Below are 14,972 nucleotides of genomic sequence, written 5' to 3' on the forward strand. Positions count from 1 at the left end.
CGCGGGAATGGAAATTTATGTGGTTGTTTATAAATAAATAAAACAACACTTCTCTAGTGACCTGGAAAACGCCAGGAGATGGTTTTATAAAGCAAAAGCAGTTAAAATTTTGTATGTGTGCATTTCCTACATAAGCAGGCGAAGTGACAGAAAATACAGGTAATCATGGAATATTAAGAGTTTATCCTAACTTTTATGTGCTTGTAGACAAATATTGTGCTGAGGAGAGTGGGGGTAGGTAGTCCTTTGATTCTGGAAGGTTGAGAAACAGAGGAATGTAATAAAACTATTATAATGAAGTAACGTTCATCAGGCTCATATTTATTTCATTTTTACTTTTGTGGTTTTGGGTGGTTTTTTTCCTTAGACCAAAGAAGAAAGAATAGTTGTCCTGGAAACTGAAAATGCTGCTCTTCATCTAAAACTTGCAGAGGTAACTATTGTTTGTTTTTCCAAACAGAATTCTTATGAAAATAGAAAAAACAGATACTGAAATCTGCCTTCCTATTTTCAGGTTTTGTACTCTTTACCCATTGGGGAAATCTATGAAGGGATTAAGGCTCAGCGTTTCTTTTTTTTTTTTTTTTTTTAATTGGCGATAACGATAGGCTGATTAAGTACCTAGAATTTGACATACATTTAAATGTATTCATTGTTTTAAATCTACAAAAGTGAACTGAGGGAACGACTCTGCAAGCATTAAATATGGAATATTGCTTTCTGCTTGCAGGGAAAATGTTTGCCTAAAAGACAAGGGTAGATTTTGAAGGAATACCTTTTAGACACGATTAGGATGATCCTTTAAAAAGGGCTATTCATAGAGTGCAGGAAAGACATTTCTTTATGAGTAGACTTACCAAAGATGCCCTATTGCATGTCTTCATAGCACCAGTGTTACACTTGTCTAGAAGAAGCAAGGTACTGTTGCAGAAGTCAGTCACAGAGCATAGAGCAACAACTGGATGCCCTCATTTCCTTATATCCTTCTACAGAAGGATATGTTGTTCGTAGACCATTATTGAAAGAAGGAGCAGCCTGTGATAATGTTTGGGGTCTTCAAAGGTAGGATTTCAGAGATTTACAGATCTTTTGATATTGATCTACGCTGCTAGACTAGAGCCAGCTGTGAGTATTAGTTGTGATAGAGACTGTTGGCCACGAGTTTCTAATCTGGGCTGAAACATTAAATGGTTGGGTGACCTCAGGAAAGCCATTTGTCCTCCCTGTGGGTTTGTTAACACCTGTGGATAAAAGTGGGTTTAACATTTTTCAAAGCCTGACTGGAAGCAGATGGTACATCTGAAATGAGTTTTGCTAGGTATACAGAAGAATTCTGTAATTGATTCTGAGAAAATGTTTCTATTATTTTTGTTGTGCTTTATAATATTTACCAAAAATCTTAAGTATTTCAGCTGTTTTTGTTTTTTTTTACTCTCACAAACACAAGAAAGAAATTATTTTAGTCAGTAAGGTGCATCAGATGTAGGAAATAGTTATCTGAGTATTAGATAATGAAGCCTTATTTTCCAAATACAGCACTGTTTCAGTTTATTGCAAAATGTGCTGGAAGATAAGAGCACCTACAGACACATGAGGAGCGTGGCAGTGTTACCACCATCAGTCAGAAACAATCTCAAATGATTTGTGGAAATACTTTGCAATTAACCTCACGCTGATGTTTCCATTCAGGCGGTTATTTAAAGACACTTAAAAGACTTTTGCTTCTCCTTGGTTAATTTGCCCCAGCAATCTGAAAACGTGAGCTACACTAACATGAAATAGTTTTACCTTAATTGAAGAGTCTCTGTTAAAAAGAGTACTAATTTTAATCAGATGAGTTTAAGGTTGTGCAATGTTGCACCGTATCTCCAATATTTCATCAGATATGCTGGTGAAAAAAGCTACTGGCCTTGGCTATCAATCACTGACCCTTCAGGTTTGCTGGTGGAGCTGCCGGAATGATTGAGCTGTAACAAGTTCAGTCACAGTGACCAGGGTTAACAGAGGTCTCATTCTTAACTTGTAAGAGCTAATTGGATTCGTTTTGGCTGAAGTGAGTGAGGGAGCTTTGGAGACAAAGTTATGAGGATAGCCATAAATAAGGATTTGCAGTGTAGATGTTTGTCTATAGGTTGCATCGGTCTAATAAAAATGTTATCTCTTGCTATAGACCTTCCCTTGCTTAGATCCTTAAGACGATCACGAATATCAGCACTGCCACTGTTTTCTGCAGCCCGGTATATTATTATCCTAGCAGCATATTGTGAGGGTTGTTGTTGAACATAAGAAGTCAGATTCTTTCTCTGTAGACTTGCTTTTGCCTATTGGGAAATGTGGTTGTCTACCTGCACGCCCCTTGCTTTTGTTCGCAGTCCTTGAGGTCCTGATCCTGCTGTCTTCCACACATAAAGCCAAGTCTGCCAGAATGGATCCAATTGCAGAACTGAGATTTCACTTTGGAGAACACTATTAAGTAGTTCAGTTTCACTTCTGTTTATAATAAAGCTGTCTATAAAAAGTTTTATAGTCAGTTTTTTGCCTTTCATGCACGAGCACAAATTTGCAAGTTCTGGTATACAAAAAACGCTGATGAATGCTAAAACTATTTTAATGGAGAAAACATGAAAACCAAGGCAGCCTTTGCAATAAAGATAAACTTGATAGTGGAAGTGATGAGAGGTTCACTGCAATGAAAGTAGAATTCACCATTCTGCTTTTATTGTCCATGTTGAGAAAAACGGGGGAGTCAGGGGGAACCTGTGCAGATGGTGGAAAACGTATTAGATGTTAAAAGTAGGTTTTAACGAGCTTAAGCTTATTTAACAATAAGGCTTGAGTACTGCAATTGCTTATATATATGCTTAACTTTTCACATGTGATTAGAGATACTAATTCTGGTGTGCTACTTTTATGCATTTTTGTCAAGCATGTTTGTAAATATTGCATCTGAGTAAGTTGAAAATCCTCAGAGTAAAATAACACGTGAACACTGTATAGAATCAGTCTCAATTTCTGGGATCTTAAAGCCTGTAACAAAAAAATGAGAGTTCTTTTAAAATAATATCTTCTTGCTATTTCTTTTCCATGTAAGAACTTTTTATATTAGTACTAAAGTGTTGTATAGTTGTGCAGGACCTCCAGTTGTATTTGTAAATAGAAGATGCATGTTTTGTGAAGGTGAAAAGGCCACATGAAAAGGTTGGTTTAGATAAGTGAAGTACATTTCTTGGAAAATATAATCTTTCTTTATTCTAACAGCTCCAGCACATTGCATTGTTGTTTTTGCAGATGTCATCTGAAGTTAAATTGCAATTGAATGTTTACTTTTTACCTATCATTATCAGATGATTGGGATTAAATCAAACCCATTATGTGAGTAGATTTAGCTCTTTCATGTCGTTGTACTCTTCTATGCTCTGTTAATTTAAATAACAGGGATCTGCAGTCACAGAATTTATGGCCTGAATAAAGTAGGAAATAAGGCTGTGCTAGAGACAAGTGCATTCCAAAAATAAGGAAAGAGGCTATTAGTACTGGTTAAGGAATGATAGATGTCAAGAGGTTGCAGGGGAAAGTAGTTGAAGAAGTTGCAGCTCATTTTAAGCACCAGGACTGCCAGTAAATGACGAAAATGCAGTGTTTAATATAATACAGATTCTGTCATATTGCAGAATTTCACAAGTACTCTACAGAGATTTCTTTTTTGTGTTCTTGCCTGTAAATATTTAAAGTTTCACTATTTCTATTTTCCTTTTGATTTCAACATCTCAAAAAAAACTTGGCCACAAAAATTGTTTTTGCATAATAGGCGATTTTAAATTATTAGAAAGCGTTCTTCTCCACATCCTTTAAAAATTGCTTTGGTTGCTTTGATCTCTTGAAGACCTAGCTTAATGCTTTATTGGGACACTTTTGCACCATTGCAACTCTCCTGAATGTAATGGAGTCAGTGTTGGCAGGAAGCTAGAGAGATAAACACTAAGTTGGGGGCTGTGTGTTACCAGCTCCTTCAGGACTTTAGCAGTTAACACAGGTGTATGTGCGTCCTCGTTCTGCTTCATGTCCTTTCAGAGAGCTTTCTCCATTAAACGTAGTTACTGGAAGACACTTAAGCCAGCTACGTAACCATCCCTTTTCCTTAAGTGAAGGCAGAGTTTTAACCATTTAGATCCACTAAGCATAAGTAAGGGGTTTCAGGAAGTGCGAAAGCATTCTAGTATGCTGATGCTGAGGTTTACCACCCTAAGGAAGTAGAATATTGTGCTGTTAGCCTCGAGGTTATCCTCCACATGACTCAGAAAAAGGTAAAAGCAAAGAGATTATGTATTTACAACATCACATGTAATCAGACAGTTGAGTTACAAATGTTTATGGGAATAAAGGGGACAGAATGCAACAGAAAACATAAGCACTTTGAAGTGATTTTTAGGTGTTTTGTTTGTTTTTTTTTTAAACAGTATCAAGGGTTGGCTGGCAGAAGCACTAATGAAGTATTGCAGCTCTACTCTGCTCATGGCCAGCAGCAGAAATTGCAGAGGAGTTCTGTTGTAACCCAGCTGCATGGAGCAATAAAGGTAAAGGCATTTAGTAATAATGTAGGCGTAACCTATGCCCTAAATATTTACATGCTTATCAAATATAGTAAAACCCAGAAAATGGTCAGATATGAACCTGATCTGTGGCTTTGTTGTATTCACAGCAGTGCTTGCAGTGAAGTGTAGCAATGCCTGAGTTAGCTCAAAATTTATAGTGGTTTTGTTGCATAGGCTGCAAAGTCACCTGAGAAGCTGGTAAAAGTGGCTGCTCCTGAGCTCCAAGATCTTATGTATAGGCTGCTATCAATACCTGAGCTAGATATTTTTGTAATCAAAACTTTGCAATCCCTGATTTGGCTATCTTATAGAGATCCCCTAAAAAACAATAATTGTGATATACTTTAACCAGATAGGCAGACCCTTTAAAAAAGCATTGGAAAGCTCCATTGATTTCATAAAGAGTTCTGCTCTGGCGGACCTCACAAGAGGGAGTCGTTTGCTGTATGCTCACTCAGGTTGTCTTAATTTTTGCATCAAAGAGACTGGAACTGTTCTCCCAGTAGCAGTACCATAATGTCTTCCTTTGTTTAAGTACTTATTCCTTAAGTTATGCTATAGAATAGTGACTTCTTTTTAGGGACACTAACAATGTCAGCTTTTCTCAGGGCAGCACTGAATGCCTACATAAAATGACTGAAAAGTATCTCAGGAAAGAAATCTGATTCTTAACAGGCAGAAGGATGTAGCTTTATTGTAGCATAGTTGAACTAGATGATCATTGTAGGTCCCTTCCAAGTGAACTGTGCTGTTCTAGTCTAATTACAGTGATTCTGCTCAGTAAATTTTGTGGTGTTGTTTTACATTTTAGGTTAGCTAGAATGGCAGAACTGCTTGTGATACAATACCAGGGGAATTGAGATGGTTTGCTATCACAGATCAATGAATGTTAGGAGAGAGCAAAGCTCTCCAAATAAAAGTCTAGATTAATGGTAATCCTATACCCGTAATAAAAACAAAATTATTTCTTCCCAGTTATATTCTGTGGCTTTTGAGAGTGAGAAATGCAGTGATTTTCTCCCTTTAGTTTAGATTACTGTTTTATCATTGAAACTAGTCGATTAATTCAAGGTCAGTACCACAGTTGGAAAAATAAAATGTCATGAAATATGTGACACTTTGTACCAGGCTGACTAATGAAACGTCATAGTACTTCTGTGAGGTAAGGTATTAAGTTCATCTTACAGATGGCTTTACATGTTCATTCCAAGACTTAAATGTCAAGTCTACTAATCCTAAAAGCAGGTCAATTTGTTTTTACTTTATTTGGAATTTTAAGTGAATATAAGCTGCTCTTATAAACATTTAAAAGTCTCATCATGTATGTTCTGCTGAGTTTTATCCATGATACAGATACTTTTCTGAACAATAAAAGTTTCTGATCTTTTCAAAATACGTCTATTCTCATAGGAAGCCATAGAACTGGCTTATTTAAGAAATGACTTAGAGTGAAGCTTAGCAAATACCTCCTGATCCAGGTGTGGAAAATGCATGCAGTAAGGATTACGGATCACGATTTTTCATGGCTAATTCTGGATATGTCTTATAAGTAGACAGAACACACACACACTCACACTTACTTTTGTTTGATGAAATATGAAAGACTTTGTTATACCTGAAGCTGTGTTATGGTCAAAGTATGTACCATAAGATGGTAAGGATCCATAAAGTCTTGCTGAAGTCTTTAGGAAATGACATTGCTAAATATCTTGCAGGATCCTTCTCTAAACATGCTGTAAGATAGACTCCTGAAGACTTCCTTTCATCAAGTAAAGGGTTCTTCCTGACTGTGATATCTCACCATAATTGTGTTGTGGTTATATTGATTATTCCTTAACTGCTGTTTTTGTATCTTTATAACGTATTTTTTCTTCTTGCTGAGAAGAGGCTTAAGCAAGACCTGAAGAGCCTCCATTCATTTGCTCTTGAGATTTCAAAAGACTTTCAGCGTCAAAGCAAGACTTATCTTTACCAAGTTTTGACAGCAGTCCAAGGGATACAGCTGCAAAATGAAGCAATGCAAAGTAAGGCTCATTGTACTTATATTTTAAACATGTAACATCAACAATGTCATTGTTAAATGTTAGTAACATTGAAAGGTTGAGTGATTTTTGAGAAACGTGTCACTGAAATTGTAGCACTTGTTTTTTGTTTGATGTCAGATCATCAAGGAGTTCTGAAGTGTTAGAAAGAGTACAAGTAACTCTGCAGAGGTTATGACTGATAATTTGGATTTAGCTTTTGTGTTGATTGCAGCTGCTACTAGACTGCTCAGTTGGCTCAGCTATAACATTTTTAATCTGAAGTTCTCAGGCTTGTTATCTGGACTATTTTAGAATAGCTGAATAAAGAATGTGTTGCTTTAGCTGAAATTTGTCTGCTTTTGACTGTACCAGAAAAGCACTCAGGTGATTTCAGAGATTTCTGAAGATACTGTCTGAAATTAGGACAGACTGGATTTTTAATATTTCTTTGTATTTATGGAGAAAAGTTTACTTCCAAATCAAAACCAGTTCCACTCGCTAGACTGTAGATAATAACACCATATGGACTACTGTTTCAGAATTCAGGTCCTTCCTTGTTCATGTGTACATATAAAGCAGACCCTGCAGTGCAGTGGCACTCTGCCCTCATCACTGAGGACTAAGTGCATTGGTCCTACACCTGGGTCTCTCAGTATGGATCTCTGCACCTGCTTTCAATGTCCTTGATTCTGGTGGAGCTCCTACTAGGCCTGAGAAGCACATGGCACCCACAGAGCTTAAATTGTTTGAAGCTTAGCAGCCTGATGAACTAAGAACAAATACACAAATTTATAATCAGAGTCGCGGGGTGATGCTCTGATATCCATGTGTTGACATTTAAAAGGTACCTTTTTCCCCTGCTTTACCTTTTGGTTGAAATATTTAATTTTGGGACTGATTTGATTCTGATGGGACTACTCATGTCAATAGCAACAAACAGCATTCTCAGTGATGGGTGTTTGCAGAACTTGTTCCTGTATGTTATGTACTAAGTTATGATTAAAATGGATTTGATTACAGACAATAATCCTTGTAGAGAAAATGCTTAATCAAGTTGTCTTTAAAACAGAAAAAAACAAAGTGGAAAATTAACCCTGGATAAAGGTGAATGTTCCCCTTATTGAACCAGGAGGGCTAAATGAACAGATCTGAGGTTGGATTTGGCACTTGAGCTGTTGTGGTGTAAATAAACAGTAAATATTCCTTATGAGGCCTTGCAAATTCCTGTTGACTGTTCTCAATTTGCACTTTGTGGTGCATTGTTCTATGAAATCATAACCAGGAGAAGCTTCCTTGCCTATAACAAAACAGTGTGTTGGTACTTAGGTGGATGACTTATGTTTTTAATTTGGCCATTTTTTGGTTCTCTGTCAAATGTTTTAGATGGAGATTCTATTGTTAAGGTTAAATATGACAGTCAGAATTGCCATCCTTAAATTACATATAATCTTTTGTAAACAGAAAGCCCAAAGTATGTATACTGGAGACAATATATGTTATCAGTTTAATCCTAAAACAGAGATTGAAAATGAGGGAGAGAATTATAGAAGAAACATTCAAGTAGGTTAATTTCAAGGCTGTAGTTGACATGCAGCAAACTATAAAACTTTCCAGTAATAACTGAGTAGTCCTTTGCTTAGAAATATTTATTCACAGCCTGAAAACCAGGCTATTGCCATCTTTCCCACTGAAATTTAAATAGCAGTAATTCATAAAAGAGAGAAGTGCCCATTTTTCTTTTGTTATAGGCCTGTTTCCCTGATAAACAAAGCTGCTATCATTTTAGCAAAAAATACTGGCCACCTGACTCCAAATGATACTACGAAGGCAGATACAGTAATTCAGCAGATTTCTGGAAGGGTAGGAATTTCTAAAAATTTAAGATGACTTTTTAGATTGCTTCACCATGCAGGTATTATCAGAAAGAGGAAACAACAGTATCTGTGCATGCAGAACATATTTTCAGAGGGAGGGAAACCACTGTTCTCACTGGTTGGCAAAGTGGCGGGTACTAAGGAGCAAAATCCGTCCAAGTGAATATGTGACAGAGGAGTTGCTGCAGGTTACTGACAGATTTTGTGAAAGCTGCTGTAGCCCAGTGACTTAGATATCCTTTGTGGTTCCAGGACACTTTCTCTCTGGGGTGGAGAAGAGGAAAAATTGAGTAAGGAGCTTATTTCCCACTTTGCCCGTATGCTAGCGCTTATGTGCTGTGCTCCTCTTTGAGAAAGCTGAGCTCTGCACTGTGCTGATGACTTGTATTTGTGGAATGTGAATTACCATCATCTTTTCCCCTCAACTTGACAGCAGAGCCTCACCAGCTCAGCTGCCTTTGGAAAGCCTTTCCTTCTTAGTGTAGAGTAGGGGAGGAGAAGAGGGACCTTGGATCCAGCAGCAGAAATATTGCAGCAGCCCAATAATGCTATAGCTCAGGATATAAAACACAGCTGAATTCAAAAGAAGTTTTGGAATTAAGTCTATGACATCATAGCTGCTTATCCTAGAAGGCATGGTCAGATTGACCTCCTTTTATACTGGAATCTAGTGTGGAAAGTAACATTAAAAACCCCAGGGAACTATGGGGACAGCTACACATCCACATCTGTGCTAGGCTGTGGCTGTGCTAGGTTATCCTGCTCCTGTTGTTCATGTCCTTGTCATGAACCTTTCCGTTATGCTGGTATAACTGTTTGTGTGACCACCCACAAAACAGATCGGGGAGCTGATCCAGGGCAGAAATTACTCAGCAAGAAGGATTGCTTTTAGACCTCCACATGACCATGGAAGCAGTTGTGCGAGCACAGCAGAAGGTCTGGTGCAGCACTGAATGGGAGAGAATGGAAAGCTCCTTAACCAGGACTGTCAATTAAAGAAACATTACAATCCTGAACATGTTTGCAAGCCATCATTCTTCTACAACTGTTAGTCTGATTATCGATGAAGATCCTAACTGTGCTCAGTGATGTTTAAACAGAAAAATCAGCATTCCCAGCTCCCAGAAAGTTTCTGTATAGGTCGATGAGATGGGCAAAGCATGAGGGAAAGGGATGTCTATAATGGCTGCAGGCATGTAGTGATTACTTCTCTTGAATAATGAAGAGTGCTATATTAGTATTTTAAAACAGATGCACCCAGTGGCTTCCCCTAGGTTATGGATGAAAACGTAACTTCCGAATAGCTTGCACCTGATGCCAAGCAGAAAACTAGGAAAATGTTAAGAAAATGTTTATAACTGTATAGCTCCACTTTTAGAGAAATTCAAAGTTCAGAAATAATTTATACATTAGGAAACTTGTTCTGTGGAGCTTCTATTCGGGAAGTTTTTCTGTGCTGCACATAAAGCTTTACAGAAGATGGACATTAAAACTGATGGTTCACTCTTACAAATATCAAAATATTGTCTGCTAAATGCAACAACTTGACTCATTTTCTATAGATCACAGTCCTTCACCTGTCTGCTCAAAGCCCTGGTGTCAAATTAGGAAGCCCCAAAGTTGATTTCTGTTTTCACAGTCATCTTCATCATAGGAGGGCTACTTAGAAAAAAAAATTTGAGTAATTAGGGCCTAAGTTAACTGAAACTGTCCAGTAGGCTTCTCACAGTCCTCATGAAGAGACCACTTAAATATTGAAACAAACTAGTAAATTTTTTTTTTCTTTCAAGAATGGAAGAGTACCCTTAGCACCTATTGCTAACTTTACTGCTTATTCAAGAGACTTCAAGAACTGAAAGTTTATGTGTACACAAATTTATAAATTAAGATACTTATTATGGAGATTACTTAAATATTCAATGGATTCCAACCTCACATTTTGAAAAATACTGCATGATTAGCTGTCAGTGAGTGTAAGAGTCACTTTTGACAATTTATTGTAATATATTTGCATGTGATTCTCCAAACTAAGGCATACTATGTTACTCCACATACAGGATGCAAGAAAAGGATTTTTCTTAGTGAAACTCCTAGACATTGATTCCCCAACTGTTAACGTCATGTTTCCCCTGCATGCATGCACTTGTGGAGAAGCATTATGAGCTGGAGGTCAACAGCGTGGGTATTACAAAAATAAGATCTGAGAAATCTCTAGTGTAGACAAATGTCCCTTGAAGTAATCTGATTTTTAGTCTATACCAGAGAGCGTAAATCATGTGTGCGACATGCTGAGATTTTAAGTCTGTTCCTTCCTTTATAAGGTAGTACATACTGCGGCTGGTGGCCATCCTGCTACTCAGCTCTCAGACCATGGTTTTGACTGCTTGCTACTCTACATCTTCAGACTGCTCACTAATTTCTGGGGAGATTGATATCCCACTGGGGTTCCTAAAAGCTTGCTTTATACACAAGTTTACAGTCACATTATGTGCCTTCTGGGCTGTATGTTTGCTTTAGGCCTGCTCAGTGTTAATGTAATTGGGCTGAAATAAAACCATTTGTGAAGTTAGAAGGCTTTTATAATGACTCATATTGCTCTCCTCAGTTTTGTGAAGGAGACTCCTTGGGGTTCAAAAGATCAATCTTTTTTTATGAAATCCTACCCATGAAGCGAGTGCACCTATCTTAAAGGGGAACCTTGTACCTGTTTTACAGGATTAGTAGCACTGTAAATGAGGCTGAGGATAAACGATAGGTTAACTTCTTGTAAAGTTATCTGGCATGAATCTAATAATCTGCAAATATGGCATGAGCCTTGCAAGTGACAGCCCCATCCAGAAGCAGGTTGATTCAAGTTTAGGTTTCAGGCTTCACTGACAGATAACATTCCTCTAACTAAATGGACACGTTTGAACTGCCTTTAAATATCTTGTCTTTTTGATTGTTTTTCAAGATTTCACATGTATACCTGTGGTAATTATCTGTAACTTTGCCTAGCCATTTCATAGCAAGAAGTATGATGGGATTTTTCAGAGGTGTCTAGTAAATCAGGAACTAACCCTCCTAATTTAAGTTTGGTAGAAGTTGAAAAGGTTTATGCTTATATTTCATGAGGTGCTACTGGAAAATTCATCTTGTAAAGTCACAGAATTTAGGTCTTTGAAACAGCTTTCTTCTTCCAGTGTTTCAGATAAAAGCTTTTGATCTTGAGCAGTCTTTACAAGAGGTGACAGAGAGATATGAGAAAGAAAAGCAAAAGAGGAGAGCTCTACATAACAGCTTAGTTGTAAGTATCTTTAATGACAGAACACTTTCTTATTTTGTTGTAATTATGCCCATAAGTTCCTCGCCAATAAAACTAATGAATATACTTTTCATGGATATATCACTTCACCCAGCTGTCTATATACAATGCATTTCTTTGCTGAGGCACATTTGTCTTACAATAAGCCCCAGCCCATTCTTTTTACACAAGCATCTTCCAAATGCACTCCTGGAGCATATTGCACTGAGGACTACCATCCATTTTGAATAGTGAACAAAACTTGAGTTTCTTCATCCTGTTCTCTAAATCTGCACTTCTGAAATTGTTTTAGAATTCTTAAAATTATTAACTTGAAATTGCAGAGTGGTCTTCTTTTATTTTTCCAAATATATCTAGCTGTATCCTGCTCAGCCATTAGTGATGGTTTGGGATTAATTTTTTTCCTTTTTGTACTTTAACTTTACTTTTCCTGCCCACCCCCCAAATGACTAGTTTTGGGTTGCCTGATTCAGGACCTGATTTTTAGAAACACAAGCCACCTTCAAACAAAATTCTTTTAAGTTTTTCTACCTGGGAAAATGAAGCTCTTTGTTAAAAAGTACTTACCTTCCAAACTCTGCCTTGTGTTGCAGTTTACTAGAAAGATGTTCCCCAAAGCAGCGGGGAGTTAATGCCAGTGGTCACTAGCCATCACAGCAAGCTGTTTTCACTAATACAAAATGAGAAGAACTGATCACCAATAAAAAGGAAGGAAAAACACCAGGTTAGATAAACTGAAGTCTGAAACAGCCCACAGAGAAAAAACAGTTACTGGCTTTTTGGTCATATATGAACACACAGTGGAGAGGAAAAGGTACAAAATGTTTTATATTCCACATCTTCCTCAGGGCTGGTGGAAGAGAAGCGGAGTGTGTAATCTTGTCTGTTGAGTTAATACAGGCTCTGAAGAAGCTCAAGTAAAGAGAAAGGAGACTGAAGAGGGGAAAGTGGCTCAGATTGAAAGCCTTTATTTTTCTTCCCCGTATATGGACTAGAGGGGGCTACACCTTTCCAGAGCTCTGAAGAGTTCATACTTCCTCAAGTACTTTCTCCTAACTTCTCAAGGCAATATTGATACTATTTTTCCCTCCACAGAGTCTAAGGCTGTGCTGTTGTAAACACCTGCTTTCTTAAACACATTTGTCTGCTTCACAGATTCCAGTCTATTTATCCTCTGTGGTAGTTTGTGTTAAACACATCTTAATATTCTAACCCTAGGAACTGAGAGGAAATATCAGAGTCCACTGCAGGATCCGACCATTACTACCTTTTGATACTGCTGCTGGACATTTGATGTCACAAGATAGGTAATTTATTTTGGCTGCATTAGTTCTTAGCTGATTCATAATTAGTATACAGAGAAAACAGCAGTTATATGTGTGTGAGAACAACTGTGTTCTTGATTTTTCTGTTTTTATGTGTGTGGGGAGATGACGATGGTATTATAAAAACTAATTGCTGTTTTATTTTCTTTCTCCTGCTATATTGGCTTTAGCCAATCTCATCCCCTTGTCTGAAAGTATGTCCACCTAATAGAAAGCCATAGCTGTTCTGCCAAGCCAGGATTATCCCTGGCTTGGCAGAAGTAACACAGCTGCAATCAGTTTAGAGTATATTCATTATCCTATACAAATTCTGGGATACAGTAATGTAATAACTGTCAGAAGTAGTGGGTAGAGAAACACACTCAGCATTACAGTTGTTTTGTAATGCTATAGAACAGATTTGCTGTCAGCACAAAAACTGGTAATTCTATTTTCAGTATAATTTGGCTCTGCATCCCTAATTTATAATACACTTACTGTAACTGAAGTGTCAAAACATTCCAAGATCCGAAAGAAAAAGAGGGATTAGATGCAAGTATGTGCTATAACAAGCTGAATTCTCCATAGATGACTAACATGAAAGAAGGTAGGGATTGAAACATACACAAACAAAGAAAGAAGGGGAAAACTAGGTGGATGGCTAGAAACCAGTAAAATTATCATTTGCCCTATCAATAAATAACTGATCTGGAGCTTTATTTTACTTTTGCTGGCTGGTAGTTCTAAAAGAGTACATTCAGTGTTTTAAAGTTTATAAATTTTTGGCAAATCTTTAAAAAACATAGAATTATTTTAATTAAAACAACATCAAAAATAGAAGACAAGAACTTTCAAAGAGCCTGAAGGGGAAACTTGCATTAACCTGTGCTATCATATACCTGTGAAGGAACCCACTCACTGTTTTTGTTGCTGTATGGAATAGTGCAGTCAGGTGCTGAACTGCAGTGTAAAACAGGAGGGACTGGGCCAAACAAATAATTGTTAAGACTAACTTCTCTTAATATATCAACAAGTAATTTAAATAAAACTTAGTTGTAAAACTGTGGACTGATTCTCAAAACACACACATGAATGAATTTATACACCTCAGCAATCCCAGTCAGTTTTTGGACTAGTAATCGATGCAAGATCAGAGACAAATACCTAAAAAGAGGGTGTTCTTCACTTTAATGTTATAAAGTGAATGCCTCTTGTTACAAGCTCACATTACAATCTCAAAGTAATAGAATGGTTTGCATGTGAATTAGTCTGAATTGAGCTTGTTCTAACTTTCTGGTTTTAAGCAGATTATTTTGCTTGATTGCACTTTAATTTGTTTTTTATTCACAATTAACTGTGGTGTTAGTAGGTACATGGGGTACAATAATAATGGCAATTCTGAAAGGTACTCTTCAGACAATGTGTAGTTCACAGACATTTTGAGCGTTGACTTTCCTGAGCTAAATGTAATGTTTATGGTTTGAAAGGTACCTTTTTTCCCCCTATTGGCTTTTTTTTTTTTCTTACAGGCAAAGAAACTTTTCAGAAAAAGTGGCATATGCAGCTGATGATGTGAGTATTTGATGGTGAAATTGAAAAGCACATTCACAGATGCTAGGAAGGAGAAATAAGAGGGACATGTGAACCATGGGGTTTAAAAAAAATTAGGTACTTTCTTGTCAATCAGTGCCCAGCTTTGATCACCCATGGGTGCAATAGGAGGTGATTTGTGCTATTTTCATCCTGACTCTTTGTAGTAGTAATAGCTTGGAGCTTCTGTTGGTGCAGTCATCCATGAACCAGAGGTTGTGCATTTGTAGTAGTCAAACCGCTGCAGACTTCCTGCAGTCAGTCCCTTTGAGCCACTTGTATTT

At 37.3% G+C, this 14,972-nt stretch overlaps 1 protein-coding gene across 2 annotated transcripts in view; it reads left to right on the top strand.

Moving 5' to 3' along the window:
* Positions 1–14,972, top strand: part of KIF25 (kinesin family member 25) — a 43,065-nt gene that overhangs the window by 593 nt on the left and 27,500 nt on the right. For both annotated transcript variants that reach the window (XM_072856268.1, XM_072856269.1), the window contains exons 2-7: positions 368–433; positions 4,458–4,574; positions 6,478–6,616; positions 11,673–11,776; positions 13,013–13,101; positions 14,628–14,670. In XM_072856268.1, the coding sequence (XP_072712369.1) occupies positions 368–433; positions 4,458–4,574; positions 6,478–6,616; positions 11,673–11,776; positions 13,013–13,101; positions 14,628–14,670 (558 nt within the window). The remainder of the gene's footprint in view (positions 1–367; positions 434–4,457; positions 4,575–6,477; positions 6,617–11,672; positions 11,777–13,012; positions 13,102–14,627; positions 14,671–14,972) is intronic.

The sequence above is a fragment of the Ciconia boyciana genome, chromosome 3 (assembly GCF_034638445.1).
Source record: "Ciconia boyciana chromosome 3, ASM3463844v1, whole genome shotgun sequence".
Lineage (NCBI taxonomy): Eukaryota > Metazoa > Chordata > Aves > Ciconiiformes > Ciconiidae > Ciconia > Ciconia boyciana.